A 23,094-nucleotide genomic window follows, 5' to 3' on the forward strand; every position below is an offset into this window, starting at 1 on the left:
TCTCCCCAATGTAAATGAACACTGACCCTGACCTCTAACCTAACCCCCAGTCTGACTTTGACCCTGACTCTCATCCTAAGGTCTGTTTGAAATCTGACTTGAATCCCATCCTACCTCCATATGGACACCACCCTTATTCTAATCTTAATTCTTCCTAACACAAACCTAGATTTAACCTAAACCTCGTTCTCATTCTAAAGTGTCTCTGAATTCTGTTCTTTTCCCCTCTTTTCTCCTTTTTCTCCCCTGACACTGCTTGGTTTTGAACCAAGCTGATAAAGGGAATTATGGTGACTTTTCTCAGACTCCAGGCTTAGCCCCGAACCTGGCCCTTATCAGGGTCCCACCTGCATCCTGTTGAGGGGATACAGGTGTTATGATTGGAGGGGTTTCTCTCTCCCACTGACTTCCATTTTTCCTTCTGGCAGAGCTTCTTTGAAGGCTGGGACGCCACGAAGAAGAAAGATAAGGCCAAAGGTGGCCGGCAGGAGCCCCTGCCTACTTGTGAGTTCTGGGGAAGGGCCTCGGGTCTGGGGCAGTGGGTGGGAGGGAACAGGAAGGGGACCAGCCAGAGTGAGCCATTTACTGTCTGCCACATGCCCAGCTGTATGCTGAGCATTACACCCATTATCTCACTTACTCCTCTCAATAATCTGGTAAAGTGGAACATAATATAACCCCACTTTACAGATAAGGAAACTGAGGCTCGAGGTCACACAGCTAATACTTGCCTGAGCAGCACACGACCTTAGGCCTTCTTGATACCACAGCCCAGAGTCTAACCAGTGGTCTGTCCTGCCCTCCCTGGTCCCTAAAGCTTACTGGTCGGTCCCAGGCTTCCCTGCCTGCCTGCATGTCTGGCCTCCAAGAAGCCTTCCTTCACTGGCCTGGCTCTGGGCTCCCCATTTCGGCCCCTGCCCACCCACTCTGTGTTTGCAGATGATCGGCACCGAGTGAAGCTGCACCCGATGCTGGGAGACCCGGATGCCGACTACATTAATGCCAACTACATAGACGTGAGTGCCTCGCCCTTCACCTCTGCTGACCTGGCCCTGCCCGCTCCAGGCTCACTGTGCAGGCAGGGCAGAAACCCGCCAGGAGAAAATTGGGGGTTCAGATGGCTGGGTTCTGAGCACCCTCACCTCCTAGAGTCAGTGCTGGGAGCTCAGAGGAAGAGAGGACCGAGGGAGCAGCAGCCATCAAGAAAGTGTCCTGCAGACTTCTAGGATTAGCCTGAGAGATGGGGGGCCTTTAGTGAGGCAGAATGAAGGGAAGAGGACAGACAGCTAGGCCTAGTGGTGAGAAAGGGTCCCCTCTCCATGAGGGGCCAAGGGGCTTGGAGGCGGGATTCCATGACGCAGTGAGGCTTAAGGTAGGCAAGGGCTGGATTGCGAAGGGCTCTAAAGGCAGAATAAGGAGATTGGGCTTTTTCCTAGGGGCACCAGGGAGTTGTTAAAAGCATTTTTGACCATGATCAGAGTAGTACTTTAAGAATAATAACTCATTTGTATGCAACATGTACTGTGTGCCAAGCACTGTGCTAAGCACTTTATACCAAATATTTAATTTTATATGAACTCTACAACCACCCAATGGAGTAGTTAGCATCATAACCTCACTTATGGGTGAGGAAACTGGGGCTCAGTTTCCAGGTGAAGCTACTTATCCTAGGTTGTGCAGCTAGTGAGTGCTCAGAAAGGGACTCAGATCTCAGCCTGTGTCTCTAAAGCCTTTGCTGATGACCATGAAGCTCTCCTGTCAATCATGGCAGCAGCTAGATCTGGCTGGGCCAGAAGGAGGGGCCAGCAACAGGGCAGGCAGCCAGGAGGCCTAGGCTGGGATGTGAAAAAGGGGTGATGAGTCTGCTCCCCAAGTGAAGATGAGGGTGCGACAAGACCCTGGTCAGACTCCTTCACACTGCAGCAAGCCAGGTTTGGGAGCGAATCATTATTCATTATCAGATATATTTTGAGTACCCACGATGTGCCAGGCATTGGACTAGGCACCAGGGATACAGCAGAGAATATGACAGACACAGTCCCTGCATTCCCTGAACATATAAATTGTAGTTGGGGAGACATATGAACAAATGTACAAGCAGAATAATTTCAGATGAGATGGGAAAGCACAGGCCAGAAAAGAGGAATGATTTGCCCGGTGTCATGCAGCAAGTTAACGGTAGGACCAGGGTTAGCTGTGGCAGGCTGCATGGGGAGAGGAGGGCTTAAGCTGACATAGGGTGGCTGGAGAGGAAAGGAAAGGATGCCTCAGGCAGGGAGTAGCCTGAGCAAAGGCCTGAGGTGTGTAGGAGGAGGAAGGCGCATATCTGGGAGCTGGGGTAGCTGGGGATTCTGGAGATGACCTTCTTTTGTCCCTCTACCTCACCTCCTCCTTGGGGCTAGACACGCTGCCCCATTTTCCCAGAATTCCTTGCCTTCTCCCCCACCTCCCATCTCCCCTGGCTGAGGTACGGGCCAGGCCCAGCCCTCTCAGACTCAAGCAGCTTTGGTGACAGCTTTGGGGCCTTTCCTTGGTCTCCTCAAGGTCCCAGCCAGCTTCTCCCTGGGCCTCAGCAGGGACATGCCACTCCCCACTCCTCGGCCCAGCCCTGTCCACCCGTCTCTGCTCTGCCTCCCCTGCTCGCATCGCCCATTCTGGCCACTCCTGTGCTCCGTCCACTTCCATCTGCCTCTGGCCTAATATCTGTCTCTTTTGCTTTGTACTGTTCCCTCACTGGAATCATTAAGATTCGGATAAACCGTGAAGTAAGTATCTCTCTCCCGTTCCCCTCCTCCTCTTCCTCCTCTTGTCTGTCTGACCAGCTGTATCTCAGACTCTCTCTCAGTCTCTGGCTGTCTCTCTCTCTCTCTCTCTCTCTCTGTTTCTGTCCCCCTTCCCCTTCTCTTGTGTGCCCAACACCAACCGTTCATTTCGGCAGCCTGGCCAGGGGCCGCCCAGGGGTGAAGGTTCGACACTATCCCCGTTGTAAGCAGTTCCCCAACATCCTCCACTGCCTTGAGATGGGCAGCAGTGTTGGGGTGCTTCCCCAGACCCCATTCTGCACCAGCCACCACCTCTGTCACCTTTGTCCCCATCCCTCACTAGCCACACCTTCTGCTGGGCCCCCAGGTGGTGCGGGTGGGTGGGGGGAGCTGCCCTGGGTGTCTGTCTCTGCCACGTGCGGGTCAGGATATTCAATGAAGTGAGGACAGCCCCGGTCGGTCCTCTTAAAACCTTTTCCTAGGTGTTCAAATCCCTTCGTGATCAGTTTGTTTGAAACTCAACCCCAACCACTTTGTCCTCAATTTAGCCCTAATTTGAATGTTTTATTTTGGGGAGCATTTTGGGTATTCTATTAAAAAACTGTATCATCCTTGGGCCTTAAAAAAATATTTTAAAAACCCCAGATTATCTGGTGATTCTCTGATTTGATTTGAATATATATATATAATATATATATATAAAATTTTTCATAATATTTGATGTCTGATGGGATTGTTTGGTATTTTATGGATACATTTTGTATTTTGTCTTCCCTTTTCTTTTAGAAATATACTTCTTGCTTTTTTATGATTATAAAAATAGTTCATTGTCAGACTATCAGGCAACACAGAGATGCCTAACCTACGAAGTGAAAGGTTCCTGCAGCTGCATCTGCCAGAGGTGGCCGGTTGCCCCAGACGTGCCCCCTAGACATCCCCCTTATTCTGAGTGCTCTCAAGCAGTTGGTTTATAAGGTTCCCAAATTTAAATGGACTATTAGGCCCATGAAGTGCAGTGGCTACATTCAGCCCTAGCGCCCTCATTGAGAGGTGATGAAGATGGATCATTATACTTCTTTACACCCCAGTTTCCATGCAGCGCTACCCATTCAGTCCATTGTTGTCAGGCTCTTAAGAAATGCCCTAAGAAGCCTGGGCTTAATTTGGCGTCAAATGCTAGTTACCAAGAGTGTTATTGGCTGAACACCCGCTCTGTGCCTGTACCTTAGGCACATCGCATCATCTTTACCGCGCTCTCTGAGCTAGGGACCCGCATTTGGCAGATGAGAAAACTGAGGCTTAGAAAAGTTAAATGACTTGCTCAAGGCTGCATGGAGCTGGGTCTCAAACCTAGCCTGAGCCCTCAACTCTAACGCTAGACTGTGGTTCTCTCCCTTTTGGGGAGCATCAGAATGCCCTGGGGGTCACGCCCGCCATGCAAGTGGTCAGTCCTCTAGCTCCACCCACTTGGCTGCATGGAAGGCCAGGTGTCTGCCCCATGAGCAGGCTCCCTAGGACATGCTGGTGCTCTGGAGTGTGAGGACCAGGGCTCTCTAATGCTGCTCCTTAAAGTGGGTGTTGTCTTCCTTTAAATCTGATCATTTTAAACTTTCCACTTCGCTGTCCTCTATGTAATATAATTGCACAATAACGCGGATGTGCAATTAAAAATTAATATGCAGGTAGTGAAGGTTATCTGTTTAAAAGCATATCTGCTGATAGCATATGGGTGTTAGCACTGTGCTGGGCCCCGGAGGGACAGAGACGGATGAATCAGAAGAGACTCTTGCGCTCATGTGGCGTTCTCAGGCAAATGCGTTTTAGGTGGAGTAGCCTGTCCCCAGCTTGAGCAGCTCTAGGGGTGGAGGGGGGGGAGCACTGGCAGCACCTGTGCTGGGCTCTCTCACTTCTGACTCCAGTTGCCTAGCAGCTCTGTTGAGGACTTGAAGCAGAGGCAATGGCTAGGGGGACAGCAGTAGGGAATTAGACTTGGAGAAGTTCCAGTAGTGAGGGCTGAGTGAGTCTGGGAGGCTTTTCTTTATTGGTATCTTTGAAAGTGTTTTGATTATTTTTTTACAGGGATGAGATGTAGGTATACAGCAGACTTTCTGAGGTATATGTCTCACTATTATCCTCATACGCAGAGGAGAACAGAGGCTTAGAGAGAGAGGCTGAGAGCCTGGCAACTCCAAGAATGTTTTGAGGCCCAACATTGGAACCACCTGGGAGCTGGTTGGAAATGCACAGTCCCAGGCCTCACCCCAGACCTTCTGCATCTGAATCTGTCTTTTAACTGCATCCCCAGGAGATATGTGTGCGTATTAGAGGCTGAGAAGCACCCTCTGAGTACCTAGAGTCACACAGTTACTACTTGACAGGCTGTGACAGGAACCCAGATTAACTTGACTCCAAGGCTAAGATCCTTAACCTCTATAGTAAAATACCTTCTGCCCCAGGAATTCTTGACAGCCACACTGGATCTTCAGGGATACTCTTTGATCTTTGAAGTAGTAATCATAATAATAGCTACCATTTACTAAGTACAGACACTGTGCTTGCCACAGTGCCAAACCCTTGACTTATATCACAACAGCTCGAGGAGGTAAATACCGCAATTATTCCCATTTTATAGGTGTGAAAATTGAGGCTAGAGAAGTAAAGGGATTTGCCTAAGGGCACACAGTTAGCAGAAGCTCGGTAGAGCCTGGCTTTGAACCCTGGCAGTCTGACTCCAGGGCTCCTTGGGGCTGGAGGCGTTAAGGGAGCTGTGTAGAGACTGTGAACTTGAGGCTAGTGGCTGAGCTTGGTGCTTTTCTCCTGTACCAGCCCTGCAGCACTTTTTACCTGTAATTCGTGTTGCCTTCATGATGCCCTGGGTATCATGTGTGCACAGGACCTTAAGGGTGGCTGTGGCCCTGAGGTGGGAGTGGGGTCTGGCCAGCTTTTCTTCTCAGTCTGAGGGCTCTTGGGATGGAGGATGAAGTAGCTCTTGGCCTCTATTCTGTGGGAGATAATGTAGGTAAAGTGCTTAGCACAGTACGTGGCCATACAGGGTCTCAAAATTTATTATTTTTATTATTGATTTTAGGGACTTAAAAACGCTTATCTAAGAATCACAAGTAACCCATGTGCTCATTTGCTCCCAGCCTGAAGCCTTCATCTGGGCCCCCAAGCTCTGGGCGACAGGTCATGGGGAGGAGGCACTGCCCATTCTGGTTGCTCCGGATGGGGCTGGGATAGCGGATGAGACCCAGCCTAGGGTCTGGGGTTGCTTACGGCCTCTGGGGCTTTGGGGACAGAGCAGGGTCACCTTGGACTTTATTTGTCTCCAAACAACAACTGGGTTGTGAGCAGATTGTGGATGATCGTTCCCAATTTATGGATGGAGAAACCCTCTAGGCCTATAAAAAAGTCATGTCCTCCCTGGCATCACACAGCAAAGATGGGTTTAGACCCAAGACACTGGTGTCCCACCTGTTTGCCCTTCTTGCTCGGGGACTGGGAGGAGAGGCTCACCTGGTTAGGAGGTCCTGGGGAAGAGGGTAGGCAGTTCTCGGGGTGGGGGTACGCTGCTTCTGGGAGAAGAGGGCAGAGGAGGCCTGAGCGAGCGAGGGGCTGCTCCTTGGGGTCTCACTATGCCCTCTTCTCCTGTTCCAGGGTTACCACAGGTCAAACCACTTCATAGCCACTCAAGGTACCTGACACCTCTGCCCATGTGCTCCCATGTACCCCTAGTTCGCTGAATGCCGTCTGCCACCTTTCTGCCTTCCCCGCCCAGCTGCTTGACTTCCTGTCTCTCTTCTGTCTCTGTCTGTCTGTCTGTCTGTCTGTCTGACTGAGCAAGCCTCACTCTGGCTGGGTCTTCTGGAACCTGGCTGTCAGTCTCTGCCCCTCCTTGTGCTTGTGTCTCTCTGATAGGCCCATTCTAGCTGTAGCTCCCTGTCCACCTGTCTGGCTCTGATGTGCATGCAGAGAGGCTAGCCACGCTCAGTCCTCATGGCTGTGGATTGTGTCTTTCTGTTTGGTGGCCACCTGGGTTCCCCCTGGCTGTGTCTTTTCTCCCTGACTGTCTATTTGTTTGTCTTAACTGGAGACTTCTGTCATGGCATTTCCAGCTCTGCCTCCTGGGTTCCACTAAGGATGACCGAGGTCTCTAGCCAGGCCCTTCCTGGCATAAGTTGGCAGTTTGTGGGGGGTGTGCATGAAGTCTCCATTGGGGTTCAGAAGCTTCCTGGGTTGGGATGGTAGTGCTGGGTGGCAGGGGTGTTGACCCTGGGTGGAGACCTTGCCTCAGGGACAAGCACCCTCTGGGCCCCCAGGGCCGAAGCCTGAGATGGTCTACGACTTCTGGCGCTTGGTGTGGCAGGAGCACTGTTCCAGCATTGTCATGATTACCAAGCTGGTGGAGGTGGGCAGGGTAAGCGGGGCTGTGCGGTGAGGGGGGCCTGGTAGGCTAAGGGGGGCAGCAAAGAGCCCACTGAGCCTGCTCCTTGGGGACTCCAGGTAAAATGCTCACGGTACTGGCCAGAGGACTCGGACATGTACGGGGACATCAAGATCACACTGGTGAAGACGGAGACTCTAGCCGAATATGTCGTGCGCACATTTGCCTTGGAGCGGGTGAGTCTCCCGTCACCTGGTCCCTCTGGAGGTGCCAGCCCAGGAGCAGGAGGGGAGAGGAGGGCACTGCTGCCCCCACAGCAAGGCTGCTGCTCGGATCACCGCTGGGAGCATTGGGAGGACAGGAAGGTAACCAGCTTTGCTGGTGACTCCAGCGGGACGTTGAGTCACTGAAGACAATGAAGATAGTCTTTGCTGGACACTGCGCTGACCCTATTACACATACTGTGTCAGCCCTGGAAAGCTCTATGGGATTAGACATTTACTATTAACCCCATCTTACAGATAAGGCAAGTGAGGCTCTGTGGTTATGTCACTCATGCAAGGCCACAGGGCCAGTGATTGGCCAAGTCTTCTGGTCCATGATTCCATTTGATCCTATGTAAGATCCTCAGAGGAAAGTTAGTATCTCCATTAGTCTAAGACCAGAGAGTCAAAATGATCTCCTAGGGTTAACAGCACCTTGGTGGCAGAGGTAGGTGTTTTATAGCACAGATACAGGCATCAGGCAGGCCCTGGCCCAAGTCTCACATAACTAACCATGGACAAGGGGTTTCTCAGTGGACCCTAGCTTTCTTGCTTGTTTGAGGAGACATTAACACCCACTCATAAGTTTATTATTGAGATTAATTGAGATCCTGCTGTGGGATGCTCACCAGAGTGCCTGGCACACAGCAAGTGTCTAACAGAAGCCAGCAGTGACTGACTGTGGTTACTGTTATCTCTCCAGAGAGGCTACTCGGCCCGGCACGAGGTCCGCCAGTTCCACTTCACGGCGTGGCCGGAGCACGGCGTCCCCTACCATGCCACAGGGCTGCTGGCCTTCATCCGGCGCGTGAAGGCCTCCACTCCACCTGATGCTGGGCCCATTGTCATCCACTGCAGGTGGGGCTCTGGAGAAAGAGGCCACGAGCCGGGTTGGTTCAAGGTCCCTATAGGAGACTGGGCTTGGGTTCATCCTACTTAGAGATGGAGGATAGGAGAGAATGACCCCCAAGGATCCTTTACCCTTTGAGCTTTGGCTCTGAGGTTGGCAACCCCATGAGGAGGCCCTTGGACTGGATGGCGAGGGGGTGCTGGAGACACGGAGAGGTTGGGGTTAGCAGCACTGGGCAGTATCGAGTTCAGCAGGTGTACACCACACACCTGTGTGCGAGGTTTGGCCCAGGTGCTGGGAGAGACTTTGCCTCTTCTTCAAACTCAGGGTCTTTCCTTACCCCTTGGCCTTCACACCCTCTGTGGCTTTGACCTTCACTCCTTCCTTTTCTGACTCCTGCCTTGGTTGGGTCCTATGACCTCAGTTGCCCTTTCTCTGCTTTGCTTCCTCCCTGGCTCCACATCTTCCTCTTGTCTCTTAAGTGGGGCCCCAGTGCCCTGGCCTGTCCCTGCCCCAACTCTGCCCCTGGAGAGTTTCCCCTCTGACCCTGTGGTTTCGGCAGGTCTCCTCGGCCTACAAGTCCTTGGCCTCTGTCTTGTCCTGGCTCCTCTACTTGGCTTCTTAATAGCTCCCCAAATTCCACAAAGCAGACTCATTCCCCTCCCTGCCCTGCCACCCCCAAACTAGCTTCTCTTTGATTTCTTTAGGCCTCTTTAAGATACTGGGTTTTTTTAAGAATAAAACTTCATCGATGATTAATATACTTAAAGCAAAATATACAAAGAATAAATGTATATATAACTTTATGAATTTTCACAAATCAAATACACTGTGAAATAACCTGCACTACACAGATCAAGAAACATAACATTAACAGCACCCAGAGGCCCCCCTTGTCCCTCCCAGAGCGATCACTATCCTGACTTCTAAACCACAGGATCATGTTGCATGTTTTTGAATTTCGTGTAAATCGAATCATAGAGCAGGTGCTCTTTGGTGTCTGACTTTTTTTTCTCAGCTTATGTTTGTAGGATCCATCCATTTTGTATCATATTCCACTGGACAAATAAGCCACAATATGTTGATCTCTTCTGCTCTTGATAGGCATTTGGATGGTTTCTAGTTTTGAGCCATATGAATAGTGCTGCTCAGGACATTCTATTGCATGTCTTTGGCCAACGTACACACTCTTTTCGGTGGGTTATATACATAGGAGTGGAATTGCTTTCCGTGCACACATTCAGCTTTAGTAGATAGTGCCAAACAGTTTTCCAAATTGGTTGTACTAATTTAAGCCCCTGCCACGGTTTATGGGGTACCCAGGTGCTGTACGTCCTCACCAACACTTTGATACCACCATTTTCAAGCTTGAGATCTTGGTACCATCGTCCGTTCCCCCTGCCCTCAACTCTGCTCCATCTGGTGCTGAGTACAAAGATCCCAGAGACGGATCCGACACAGCCCAGCCCTTGACGAGCTCCCAGTTGGGTTAGGGAGACAATCATGTACAAATAGCAGGAAGGCCGTTTCAATAAAAGCCTGCCCAAATCGCTCTGGGAGAATGCCATCTGCTGGAAGAATTGTGAGTGGGTACAAGTGAGTGGGGCTTTGAAGGATGTGCAGGAGATTCGAGGGTAAATCAGTAGGAAGAACAGTCTTGGATTAATTTCTGAGCGTCACCTTTATCCTTCCACCGCAGCTGAAGTTGCTAAGCTTCACCTCTGCGTTCTCCCTGCCCTTTCCCTCCTCTCCTGCCTGGGGAGGGGGTGTCTATGTGTCTCCCTCCCCTGCGTGGCGTATACATGGCCAGGTGCCCCAGGGCCACTGTTCTCTTCTTTCCTGGTCCCCTGCTCCTGCCCCGAGGCCCTGACCTGGCCTGTGCCGCTCTCTCCCCAGTGCGGGCACTGGCCGCACAGGTTGCTACATCGTTCTGGATGTGATGCTGGACATGGCCGAGTGTGAGGGCGTCGTGGACATTTACAACTGTGTGAAGACCCTCTGCTCCCGGCGGGTCAACATGATCCAGACCGAGGTAGGGGATGCATCCCTTTCTCTGCTCCTCCCTCCAGGACTCGGGTTCCCCATGCAGGAGCTCAAAGCTAGTGTCAGAAGGGCGTCCTGAGGCTCTTTCCCTTCCTAAGATTCCCTCTTGTTCTTTTCCCATTCTGAACTTGGCCTGCCAGCCCCTCAGGATCTTCCAAACTTAGCTTTGCTCTGTTCCGCTGGGTGAAGTCAAATAGCAGGCCAAGGTCATAGGTTCTGCAGTCAGGACAGACCTGGGTTTGTATCTTTACTAGATGTGGCACCCTAGGCTGTCCCCTCACTGTCAGAGTCTCTATAGGGTTGTTATAGGAATGAAATAGGAGATAAACGTACTCACGAAGGATGTTTCAAGTAGGGTTGGGGCCAACCGGTAGTTGCATGTGGCTTGACTCCACTTCAGAGCAGCCCTGCCTCAACCTTGACTTTGCTTCCCCCTGCCACCACCCCTAAGACCTCTATCTTCCAGGCCCTTCCTAATTCCTTATATTCTCACCTCCTGTTCCAGGAGCAGTATATCTTCATCCATGATGCAATCCTGGAGGCCTGCCTGTGTGGGGAGACCACCATCCCTGTCAGTGAATTCAAGGCCACCTATAAGGAGATGATCCGCATTGACCCTCAGAGTAATTCCTCTCAGCTGCGGGAAGAATTTCAGGTGAGGTGTGTGTGTGTGTGTGTAGGTGTGTGTAGGTGTGTGGGTACCGTTCGTAAGTCAGTGAGTATATGTGTATATTGGAGGTCCTCAGTGCTGTAGGAGTTGGTGAGAGCCTAGCTAGAGAAACAGAATTGGGCTACTAGAAAGGACTTAGAGACAGTGGAGGAAACAAGGCATCAAAGTGGTTAGGAGCCCACGCTTTGAAGTCTGATAAACCTTGGTTCAGATCCTGGCTTACCTAATTAAGAGCTGTGAGTGGCCTCACTATGTCTCTCCAAGCCTCAGTTTTCTCATCTAGAAAAGAAGTATAAGTAATATTTCCCTTGCAGTGTTTATAGTCATCAGGATTTTTTTGGTTGCAAGTAACAAAATCCAGCCTAATGGTTATTGTAAAAAGTCTGAGGATGGTACAGCTTCAGTAATGGCTGGACCCAGGGGCTCAAATGACGGTGCCAAGACATAGTCTCTCTATATTTTTAGTTCTGCTCTCTTTCGTTTTTGACTTCATTCTCAGAATCACAACCTGGACCCTAGCAGTGCTGGGCTTGTGTCATCTTTTCTGTCAGAAGACTGGAAAAGGGTATTTTTCCAGTGGTCCAGAGTGTGGTCACTAGGCAGGCAGAGACCCCAGATGTCTTCTCCACTCTAGGGTCCCTGTTCACCTGGGTGTACATGTTGGGTGCCTTCTGCTCTAGAGCTGGCACAGAGTGATGACATAGAAAATGCTGCCTGTGATTCCTGGAGAATGATGTTGGGCTCTGGGGATTGTGAGAGACTGGGGGTTCCTGTTAGAGATCTCTAAGGACAAGAGAATGAAACTGAGACCCCGTGAGTCAGGAAGCATGAGGCATGAAGACAAGGTGGGGAGGAGTCCAGAGTCCCTGGCTTGCTATAGTGCCAGGTGTTTCGGACTTGAGTTCTCTTCAGAGAGGGTCGTGATCAAGGAAAATGACTACCTATGCCAGGTCCCTGGAGCCCACTTTGTAGAAGACATGGGGTCTCAGGGCCTGCATGTGCCAAGCTCAGTGCCGGGTGCTTGACGTTACCTTACTTCATTCTCCTAACGACCCCTGGGGTAGGCATATTAATATCCCATTTTACGGTGGAGGAAAAAGGAGGCCGAGAGATACAGTAGCTTGTCTAAGGATAAACGTGTGGCCAGGAGGCAGATTCCAGTCTCCAGAGCCCTGTCCCGGCGCCGCGTGGCCTGGAGACGGGGGCCTGGCTCCCTGCTCTCTCCACCTCTCTCTGGACCTGGGTATCTCCATCTGTTACTAGGGTTAGTGACCTGGCCCAGTTTCCGTCCCGGGGCGGTGACGAGGCCCAGAAAGCGCTGACGTGGCCCCCGTTCCTCCGCTGCCCCTTGTAGACGCTGAACTCGGTCACGCCGCCGCTGGACGTGGAGGAGTGCAGCATCGCCCTGCTGCCCCGGAACCGAGACAAGAACCGCAGCATGGACGTCCTGCCGCCCGACCGCTGCCTGCCCTTCCTCATCTCCACTGACGGGGACCCCAACAACTACATCAACGCGGCCCTGACTGACGTGAGGGCTCGGGCGTGGGCTGGGCGCTGGGACTCCCCGACTCGGCAGCATTTGGGGAGGTCCAGGAGCCAGGGAGCACAGCTGAGGGCTCCAGTCGGGGGACCCTCTGCTCTTTCTGGGGACCAGGCCCATGGGGTGACCTCCCTGTCCCCAGAGAACTTCCATTCAGGGCATCGAAGCCAGTGTTCCTCCTCAGGTATTACTGTGGGCCTGAGTAGGGGTCCGGGTGGTAGAATGCAGGTGGAGGGCTGTCAGCAGCATTGGGCCCAGCAGAGCCTGTGGCAAGAGGAGTGGTTCGAGGGTTTAGGCTGGGGAGTCGGGGAGGGTTTTGGGTCAGGACTTGAGACCAGATGTCTGGAGTGAGGGGAGCTCATCTTAGGGTGATTGAGCTGGAGCCTGCTCTAGGTCATGGCCTAGAACAGTGACTCATTCCCTGGTTCCACCTTGGCCGTGGTCTGAGGGTTCAGGAACCATTTAGAAGCCTGTTCTCCTGCTCCCAGGTCAGGGGGCTCCACCTCCTTCACTGGGTGTTGAAAGCAGAGCAGGGGGTTTAGGGCCCAACGAATAACTCGCAAGATGCCGCCATCTGAGCCAGAAAGAGTCACCCCATCCCTTTCCCAAATTGGCGCCAGTTGAGAGATGGGTGTAGAAGACAGACAAGCTGGAGATCAAAATGTTACCTTTTAAAGAAAACTGATAAAACTGCAGAATGTGACTTCCAATACATGGCTCAGTGGACTGGCTACTCCTTTGCTCCTTAGGCAGGCTTGTCCTGCACACGGCTGTACAGGCCGTCCCCTCCCCATCAGGGACAGGCCTTAATGCGTGGCAGGGGCAGGAGCAGTTGAATGCACACTTTCTGAGGACAGGCGGGCCTGGAAAAAGAGAGGAAGGGGCCGAGCTGAGCATGTGCAGTCCTTGTCCCAAACTCTCCACGGGAGGAGCGCATGAAGGTCGGTCAATGCCAGGTGTGTCGACCACTGGACGTCTCTCCACGTGGAGATGAGAGACGTGGAGAGGGAGGTTCCCCCTCAGCAGGTGTGAGGGAGCTGTGCCTTTCTTGGCCTGGTTCCTGGCCAGAGCACCTTTGCAGGACAGCGCAGGGGACAGTGGGGTTTCTCTAAGGGGAGAAAGCCACCACATTTGCTTCCCCGGGGCCTCCTGGCATGAGCCGAAGGCAAGGGCGTGAGCAGCCTCAGCCACCAAAGGGAGCCATGGGAGAGGGGCCCACCAGTCACTGTCACCCATTCTGGTGGAATGTGTGAGTGTAGGTGTGCTCAGGGGGGCCAGGGTCCTGCAGAGGTGGCATGGGTGCAGGAGAGTTTTCCATGGGAACTTAGGAATCTGGGACCTTCCTCCTGGCCCACTTGTGGCCTCAGTGTGCTCATCTGCACACTACGGGGGTGGACAGGAAGCTGTCAGAGGGTCCTGATGATCTCTGAGCTGGGGAGGGTCATGTTGGGATCCCTGACCCTGGGTGGGAATGGGCCATGGGGACAGGCCACATCCTGAGATCTCTCCTTTTTGAACCTTGCATTTAGGGAAGGGGTTAAGACAGCCATTAAACAAATATACAAAGGAATGTCAGATGCCAGAAATTTATATAAAAAAAAAAACAGGCAGAAGTATTTAATATGGGTTTTGGGGACCTATGAGTGTGGCTATTTTTGATGAGGAGGTAGAAGGCCTCTTTGAGGAGGTGACATTTAAGCAAAGACCAGACAGAAGTGAGGGAGAAAGCTAGGTCGACTCTTGGGAAATTCATTCTAGGCTACAGGAATAGTAGGTGCAAAGGCAGGGAGCAAGCTCGGCTAGCCTCTGCCTACCAGGCCCAAGCTCCCATTGCCATATATTTGAGAATCTTTTGCTGTTTAGTTCCTGGGAGCCATGGGCTCGGGCCCTAGAGGCCTGAGGGCTCACCTCATCAACTCAGGCCTCTGTCCTGGCCAGCCTCTGACATGGGCCAGCAGAGGCAGCCGCTCCTGTGGCAGAGACTCGGGCCGTGTCGGGGCCCCACTGAGTCCCGATTCCACCACAGAGCTACACACGGAGCGCAGCCTTCATCGTGACGCTGCACCCGCTGCAGAGCACCACGCCGGACTTCTGGCGGCTGGTCTACGACTACGGGTGCACCTCCATCGTCATGCTCAACCAGCTGCACCAGTCCAACTCCGCCTGGGTGAGGGCCCCGCTGGCCGACGGTCGGGCTGGGCTGCCTGCTGCCCAGGGCCTCTGCGTGTTCAAGGGCACGTCCTGAAAGTCGGGGCTGGGATCCCAGCTCTGCCACCTTTTTGTTGAGTGACCTTAGATGGATCATGCTCCCTCCCAGAGCCTCGGTTTCCTCGTCTGTAAAATGAGGTTGTCAGATTGGAGAACAATAGCTGCTCTTTAGTGAGTACCTGCTGTATGCCGGGGCTCTGCTTTGTACTTAGAGGTTCAGGTGAGAAAATTAAGACCCAGAGAGGCGAAGCACCTTCTCCAAGGTCATGGCTGGGAAGTGGCAGAGCTGTCCCCCCTACTCTGGGCTGCCTCCTTCCAGAGCCCCTGCTTTTTCAGTCACTCAGCTAAACTCCCCATTATGGGGGTTTTTGAGGCAGAGTATAGTTCAAGCCTCCTTACTTCCTGATCGTTTGATCTAGGATAAGTTAATTGACCCCTTTGAGCCTCAGTTTCCTTCTCTGTGAAATCGCAACTATCACAGCACCTGTTCTCTCGTGGGGTTACTGTCAGGATCATGCCAGATGTATGTAGGATGCTTAGCACTGCACTGTGTCTAGCACATCAGCACAAGCTGTATGGCAGGGATGAAGGTGATGAGGGTGACAGTCACTTCTTAGACTGGTCTAGACGCTGGTTCAGTGACTTCAGCTAGAAGGTCTGCTCTATTTCCTTTTGGGGCTCCCAAAGCCGGAGCTCCTGGGTGGTGCAGATGCTCACCCTTTCAGCCCTGCAATGACCATATCCCCTAGATCTCTGAGTCCCCTCCATCCCAGTCCCCTCTGTCCCAGGAGATTGGGAGGATTTGCTATAGAATGAGTATGACAACCTCTTAATGACTATCTAGAGAAGACTTGTTACCTGGGCTCTTTATGAGTCAGACACTCGATATAAAGGACTGCAAGGCAATGGGCTCTAGCCTCTTGGCAGAGATGTAGAGAGATACCATCTGGCAAGGACTTGCCCTTGTTCTTGCGGAGGGGAGGGACCCAGAAGGAGGCTCACACATATCATTCATAGGTCACTCATTTGCTCATTCATTCAGCCACCTTTTACTACAGGCCACTCCCTGTAATGGGCAGTGGGAGAACACACAGGGAGAGCACACAGCCCCTCCCAGGTCTCACTGTCCAGGCACAAAACAACAGTGACAGCAGAGGGAAAGGGTTAGCATGAAACTGGCATAGGGACACAGGAGCCTGAGGGATAATGTATCAGGGAGGGCTTCCTGGAGAAGGTAATATCTGAGCTGAGATGTGTAGGAAGGGTGGAGTTAAGCAGGTGAAGAGATGGGGACGAGTGATCATGGAGAGGAAGCAGCCTGAGTGCATGGAGTTGCCAGGATCCCAGGCAGAAAGAGGAAGGTGGTGGCCTCTCCTTGGGTGTGGTCAGAGAGGGGAGCAGATGGAGCATGGTATTGTCTGGGAGGAGTCTGGGTGCCATTTCATAGTTGGAGAAACTGGGGCCCAGAGAAAGGAAGAGTTGAGACTAGAAGCTGGGGCCTGGGACCGACCAGCCCAGAGGACCTGTGCATGTATGGGCCTCCTCTACAGCCTGGAGGGGGCACATTTACGATCTTGACTCCATGCAGTGGTCCTGGGGCTGGTGTTGAGCTGTGTCACAGCATCAGGGACACCCCACCTCTGTGAGCTGATGTTGGAGGGCAGAAGTAGTGAGAAAGACCAGGGGTTGGGGATGCTGAGATGGGTGGAGCGGTCTGTCCCTGGAAGAAGGCAGCCTCGTGGAGGCGTGTGTGCTCGTGCGTGAGTGTGTTAGGTGTAGCTGCATAGCGGCGTGGCAGTAAGTGTCAGTGTACCCACTGCGAAGTTTGTCTCAGGTGACCTGAGTGTCAGTGCAGAGCACTAGGACAGGCGCATGCTGCAGTCCGATGAGTGAGTGGTGGAGAGTGGGGGGCACTGGGAAGGTGTATGTGGAGTGGGCGGGTGGGCCACAGTGCACGGCAGCCCTAGAGCGAGTGTGGAGGTCCAGGGTGGGTGTGAGCAGCAGCCGCCCAGCCGGCTTTGCTCAGCTGTCCTCTCCGGCCCCCAGCCGTGCCTGCAGTACTGGCCGGAGCCCGGCCGACAGCAGTACGGCCACATGGAGGTGGAGTTCGTGTCGGGCACTGCGGATGAAGACTTGGTGGCCCGTGTCTTCCGGGTGCAGAACATCTCTCGAGTGAGTGATCTGGGAGCCCTGGGGTGAGAATCTGGGTGGCGGCTTGGGTGGCCTGTAATGACCTTCTCGAGGTCACTAGGGGCCTTATAGCGCTGGCACTCACGTCCCCCTGGCTGGCTGCCCGCGCCCCCAGCTGCAGGAGGGCCACCTGCTGGTGCGGCACTTCCAGTTCCTGCGCTGGTCTGCGTACCGGGACACACCTGACTCCAAGAAGGCCTTCCTGCACCTGCTGGCCGAGGTGGACAAGTGGCAGGCAGAGAGCGGGGACGGGCGCACCGTCGTGCACTGCCTGTGAGTGCGGGTCCTGCCGTGGGCGGGAGGAGGGGCTGGGGAGCCCTGGGGTCAGGGGCAAAGGTCCAAAGACTGGCACCGAAGCTCCTGAGCTCCCAGATGGCCTGACCCTGCCCTTCCTGTAGGAACCCAGTCAGTTTTCAGAGTGTAGACTCAACCTTGAACTACCCAGTACCCTCTTGTGTGATGTTTGACTTTGCCGATTTAATTAGAGTCCCGTCATAATTGTTTACCCCATTGATAAGGTAGTACACTTTTTAAGCCAGTGGATTTCCGGTCTTTGTTCACGATTGCTCACATATAACTTTTCATTCATTCATTCCTTCATTCGTTCACATGCCCCATTCATAACTCATTTATTCACTCATGTCTGAGTGCAGTCATTCCTTTGTCCCCCACTTTTTCATGCTTTCAGCACTTACTATCCCTTCCTAGTGCCGGGCTGGGCGGGCTGGATGCAGGGGTAGGGAGCTGAGTCGGGCAGCGCCTGGCTCCTGGGGACTTTCAGTTCTGGTGGGAGAGATTGCTGGGGAAGGGAGCCAAGGGCCTAGACCATCCTTCATCTTCCAAGAGGTACCTTACACCTGAGTTACAGGGAACAGAGGAGGGAGAGGGACTGGGGACAGGGGGTGTCTGTGTGAGAGGCTGCAGTTTGACTTGGAGTGTGTGCGTGTACACCCGTGTCTGTGTTGCTGGGGGTGACCTGTGTACTCAGTGTTCGTTCTGCATCTGATCTCCAGCTTTTGCTTGTTGCCCTGCTGCCCCGCTCTATTATTATCTGTCTCACTGTCTTTCTCTTGGAGTGTGTCTTGCCTTCTTTCCCTCCGAATCTGCTGTTTCTCCTGAAGGCACTGTCTTCTAGATAGCTTCAGCTTTGGCTGTCAGTCTTAGCGTCTGATTCCACTCCCTTAACCTTGTGCTGCTGCTCTCCAGTTACCCTCCCTCTGGGTTCCTCGGCCCTTCCTTCTGAGTTCCCTGGCCCCTCCCTCTGGGTTCCCTGGCCCCTCCCTCTGGGTTCCCTGGCCCCTCCCCTCACCTCGGGGCTCTAAGACCCTGGCCCTGCCCTTTCCGTTTGAGTTCCGCCCCTCACCCCCAAGCCCTGTCCCAAACCTTGTGTGTCTCTTGCTTAGAAACGGGGGCGGCCGCAGCGGCACCTTCTGCGCCTGCGCCACGGTCCTGGAGATGATCCGCTGCCACAACCTGGTGGATGTTTTCTTTGCTGCCAAAACACTTAGGAACTACAAACCCAATATGGTGGAGACTCTGGTGAGGGGCCATGTCCCCTGTGCCCAGCCACTTCCAACTTCCTGGTCCATGCCCAGCCAGGCCCCTCAGCACCCACTCTCCCTCCTTATCTGGCACCCACAATTGGGACTTGGGTTCTAGTCCCGTAATGCCAAAACATTTCCCCCAAGTACTCCCTTCTCCCCAAAGATGGGCCAGATCTCGTACTTGCCCTCTCTTCCTCAGTACTAGAGAGGGTCAGGCTTGTGATTCCTCCTCTTCCTCTCCCCAGGATCAGTACCACTTTTGCTATGATATGGCCCTGGAGTACCTGGAGGGGCTAGAGTCAAGATAGCGGGGGCCCCTGGCCTGGAGCATCCACGGTGTACTCAGGGCCAGGCCCACCATCCTGGACTGATGAGGAAGATCTGCGCCAACGCTGCTCAGCCACAGCCCCACGGGGAAAACACCGGAGCGGGCAGTAGGCCACTTGGTGCCGCCTTCCACTGCGGGCAGGGCCTTTCATCGTGTACCACGGGCAGGCTGGGGCCCAAGGAGGAGCTTAGCAACACTGCAGCCCAGCCCGCTTGTATCGGGTCCTGCAGACCTGTGCTGAGGGTCCTGGCACTGCCTGGCAGAGCGACAGGGACTCAGAACTGCCTGCTCTGGGGGACTTAGGCCCAAGCTCCTTGACTGTCTCCCAGCCCTTGGTGGGGTGTGTACCAGGCCAAGGTTCCACTCAGTGTGGGTGGAGAGTGCGTTAGGGCTTCACATCTAGAATCCCATCTGGCCTAGCCCCTGAGGGTCCTGGGGGGACTGGGCTGTGCCCTCATTTACTAGTGGGCACATCAGACTGGGTCTCCCCAGGGGGAACTGCAGCCCCCTCCTCCACCCGCTGCCCCCTGCAGCCCCCAGGATATTTTGCTCACGACCCTTTCCACTTCTTCCCTGACGTGTGCTCTGAGCTTCCCTGAACCAGGATCTGCTCATCCCTAACCTGTCCTTTATAGGGCCCCTTCCCTGCCTCTGCAGAAGGATGTCACCTCAGGCCTGTCTTCCTATAAATTTCAGGCCACACTGGCCAGGTCCTGCTCAGCCTGGGCCAGTGACACCAAGGCTGGACAACACCCCCTGGGGTTGAGGGCCCTGTGGTGCCTGGTCAGGCTGCCCACTGTGGGGAGGGCACTACTAAATCACAGGTGCCCACAACCTCTAGAGTTTGGAAGAAGAAGGTATATTTTGGGTTGGAAGATCAATGCTTTTTTGTTTATTATTTTTTTGATGGGTGGGTGGGAAGGTCTCTTTAAAATGGGGCAGGCCACACCCCATTCCGTGCCTCAATTTCCCCATCTGTAAACTGTAGATATGACTACTGACCTACCTCGCAGGGGGCTGTGGGGAGGCATAAGCTGATGTTTGTAAAGTGCTTTGTAAATAAACGTGCTCTCTGAATGCCACAGAGTGGCCTTGTGTGTTTCCAACCAGCCTGACTGGGGTCTGCCAACCTGCCCCAGCCTCCCAGTGCAATGGGAAGACCCTGGACTAGAAGTTAGGGGCCTGGGTGCTGGTCTGGCCTCAGGTTTTCCATCCATAAAATGGGATGTGGTCCAGAGCATCACTCAGGGTCTTTCCACTTGCAGAGGTGGTTCCAAGGGACTCTGGTTATTGCTGCCTCCTCCCAAGCCTCTGAAGCAGTTCCTCAGGTGATGGGCTTTCTCCTGAGACCCCCAAGGGCCACAGAGCTGCCTCCCAGCCTTGGGGGCCTGGATCTGGGTTGAGCTCCTTTGTGGGCAGCATAGGAGGCTCAGGTTTTGGTGTCAGGCAGATAGGTCCCACCAGCTGGAAGATTTTGGGCAGAATCCCTCCCTGGGCCTCAGTTTCCCATCTGTAAAATGGGGACAATGCTATTAGGATCAGACGAGGTAGTGATTAAGTGCCAGGTGTGCTGAGAGGGCTCTGTTTACAAACATACAGCAGAGATGGGACACACCCCTGCTGACCCAGCTATTCCCAGTCCCAGGCTTCCTCAGGAGGTGGAGTGGGAGGGAGAGTGGGCTGGCTGGTAGGGACCCGAGTCACTGCTGGCTCTGTCGCATGCAAACTTGCTGTGTTATCTTGGGCAGACACTCCTCGTTTTGGGGCGTCAGATTTTTAATATAAAGATGGGCTCTATGATGTACTGATTCTCTTCACACACTGGCTGACTCTGTGCCTCAGTTTCTCCATTAGTTAAAGGATATGACCCATTCTAATGACTTGACAATTTAACATCCTTTAACCTGAATAAATTTACTAGACAGTTACGATCCTACTTAGCTAGGGCATAGACTGACCCACCCACACTCATTCTGAACTGACCGCTAAGCCTTACCTGATGGGTCACACATGTATGTCACATACTGGCCAAGCAAAAAAGTGTGACTTGCTTTGACAAAATGTGGCAGAAGTGACATCAAGTGAGTTCGGAGTCCTAAATCTCAAGGGGCATTGCAGCTCTTGCCCTCTTGGAACGCTGCCATGTGAGGAAGCCTGTCTGGCCAACCAGATGTGAAGGCACCTGGAGAAGAACCAATGCGACTCATGAACAGCAAGTACCAACGTCCAGACCTGTGACTAAGGCCATCTAGGGACTTCCAGCATGGCTGACATGTCAGGTGAGTGTTGCTGCATAATTACGTTTAGCAGAAACTGCCTAACCAAACCCCAGAACTGTGAGAGAGAATAAATTGTTTCTTTTAAATCAATATGTTTTGGGTTCATTTGTTATGCAGCAAAAGCTAACTGATACATCTGTGTTCTGGGCAGGGTGGATACAGCTTTACTCTGCCCTGTCAGGTATGGAGTTCCTCCAGGACAGGAAATGTTTCTTTGTTTATCTTGTGTCCATTGCCCAGCAAAGGGCTTGTCTTGGAACTGGTGCTTGAGGTGCGTTGGCATGAAGGAGGGAAAGAAGGAGGGAGTGTGGTTGTGCCCGCCTGTTGGACTAGCGGCCTTATACAGAAGCTGGGGAGGTAGGCTGCATATGAGCAGGAGCACCAGCCCCAGAATGAACACGCTAGGAGCCCGCCCCCAGCTCCGCATCCCACCAGTTGGTGGCCTTGCTCAGTGCCCTAAGCCCCCTGTTTCCTAATCTAGAAAACCAGCATAATACCTACTTGTAGGATTGGTTGCTGAACTCTAGAGATAAAATGTTTTTAAAAAAACTAGCACAGTAATTGTCCCTCCATAAATGCTGTCTCATATCATGATATTGTAGTTCTTGGGTGAAAAAGATGGTTACCATTGCCTTTCGTTTAGCACCTATCACTGTGTTAGACGCTTATACCCTTTATCTCCTACCTAATCCATACAACTGCTCTTTAAAGTAGGGAATCATTCCCCCTTCATTTAGACAGAGGAATTGGAGGCTCAGAGAGGCAGTTTACTAACCCGAAGTCACAGCCATTACATGGCAGAACTCGGACTTGAATTTGAACCTGTGTTTAGGCTGACTCCAAAGGCTGGGCCTTTAACCACCTTGCTCCATGGGTGGTGTGGGTGGTGTCAAAAGCCAGAGGATCCCTTGGTGCAACACCAAATGGGTAACTTGTGGCCTGGGCACTGATTTTCAAGTGCTGTGATATGTGTCAGGGGTTGTCGCCTCTTGGACGAAGTGGTGGGAGCACAAGAAGACGAATGGTCCAGCCTCGCTCTGCCCAGGGCCATGGACCTGGCAGGAGTAGGCGAGACGCTCCCCTCCCACCCCCAACCCACCCCGGCAAATAGGATTTCTATAAGCGTGCATGGGCTGGCTGCCTGGTACTGCCAGGAGCTAAATTTGTTTCTTTATGTCATAATAAATCTGGCTGTAGGAACCTGCCAAGGCAATTATTACTTCTCACGGCCTCTCTGCTGGCCTCTGATTGGGACATGTTATATATCCTGGGCACCCAGGAGATGGAGCCATGACTTTGATGGATGCTAAGGCCATTTGCAAGGTTCTAATTGAGAGTAGGCTCTGGTTGCTCCCTGTCACAGGGCTCCTGCTGACCTCCCTTGGCTGACCTCTAATGGATAGGAGCTTAATTCATACCCCCATGGCTGAGGACAGTGCAGAAATAATGGTGTCATTGCATAGGCAGAGCCTGCCTTGCCATGTAGTAGAGAGAACAGGGACTCCGGTGTCTGAGGCTTACTCTGAGGGCCTCCTCCTCTTGGGGGTTCTGAGGCTGGTCCTGACCTTCAGTGAGCCTAAAGTGCCTCATCTGAGAAATGAGAGAAGGAAAGACCCACAGGGTGTGGTGCTCCCAGGGCAGTGGGGAGCTGTGCTGTGCCGATGGGACTGGGAGGACCTATGCTTTCTACAGGTTCAGGCCAAGCTATGTCCTGTTGGTGGAGGATGAGCGCTTTGGATGTGGCGATGTAAAACAGCAAAGCTTCATGCTCTGTGTGGGTTGTCATGTCAGCCTCCAGTGAAGCCTGTGAAGTAGGTACTATTATCCCCACTTCGTAGACAAGGCAATCAAGGCACAGAGAGTGTAAGCAACTTGCCCAAGGTTACAGAGCGACCAAGTATTCTACAAACAGCAGCAGCCCAAGAAATTGTTTGAAAAAAAAAAACATAAGCCAGGTAGCATCACTCTCCTGCTCATACCCTCCAGTGACCTAGCCACTACTCTTCTGTGAGTAAAAGCTGAGCTCCTGACCA

At 52.9% G+C, this 23,094-nt stretch overlaps 1 protein-coding gene across 6 annotated transcripts in view; it reads left to right on the forward strand.

Annotated features, from left to right (window-relative positions):
- The window catches only part of PTPRU (protein tyrosine phosphatase receptor type U), a 77,161-nt gene extending 57,284 nt beyond the window's left edge, over window positions 1-19,877 (forward strand). For 2 of the 6 annotated variants that reach the window (XM_016132052.2, XM_036231140.1), the window contains 15 exons: window positions 429-504; window positions 940-1,016; window positions 2,748-2,765; window positions 6,420-6,456; window positions 7,082-7,179; window positions 7,266-7,382; window positions 8,113-8,267; window positions 10,156-10,291; window positions 10,808-10,957; window positions 12,327-12,500; window positions 14,539-14,679; window positions 16,767-16,892; window positions 17,026-17,183; window positions 18,314-18,449; window positions 18,700-19,864. In XM_016132052.2, coding sequence (XP_015987538.1) covers window positions 429-504; window positions 940-1,016; window positions 2,748-2,765; window positions 6,420-6,456; window positions 7,082-7,179; window positions 7,266-7,382; window positions 8,113-8,267; window positions 10,156-10,291; window positions 10,808-10,957; window positions 12,327-12,500; window positions 14,539-14,679; window positions 16,767-16,892; window positions 17,026-17,183; window positions 18,314-18,449; window positions 18,700-18,762 — 1,662 coding nt within the window. In that variant the 3' untranslated portion in view covers window positions 18,763-19,864. Of the gene's footprint in view, window positions 1-428; window positions 505-939; window positions 1,017-2,747; window positions 2,766-6,419; window positions 6,457-7,081; window positions 7,180-7,265; window positions 7,383-8,112; window positions 8,268-10,155; window positions 10,292-10,807; window positions 10,958-12,326; window positions 12,501-14,538; window positions 14,680-16,766; window positions 16,893-16,971; window positions 17,184-18,313; window positions 18,450-18,699 lie in introns of all 6 variants that reach the window. The other 4 variants (XM_016132054.2, XM_016132053.2, XM_036231139.1 and 1 more) reach the window with 3 other exon arrangements.
- Window positions 19,878-23,094: the final 3,217 nt, after the last annotated feature.

The sequence above is a fragment of the Rousettus aegyptiacus genome, unplaced genomic scaffold (genome assembly GCF_014176215.1).
Source record: "Rousettus aegyptiacus isolate mRouAeg1 unplaced genomic scaffold, mRouAeg1.p scaffold_m13_p_1, whole genome shotgun sequence".
Lineage (NCBI taxonomy): Eukaryota > Metazoa > Chordata > Mammalia > Chiroptera > Pteropodidae > Rousettus > Rousettus aegyptiacus.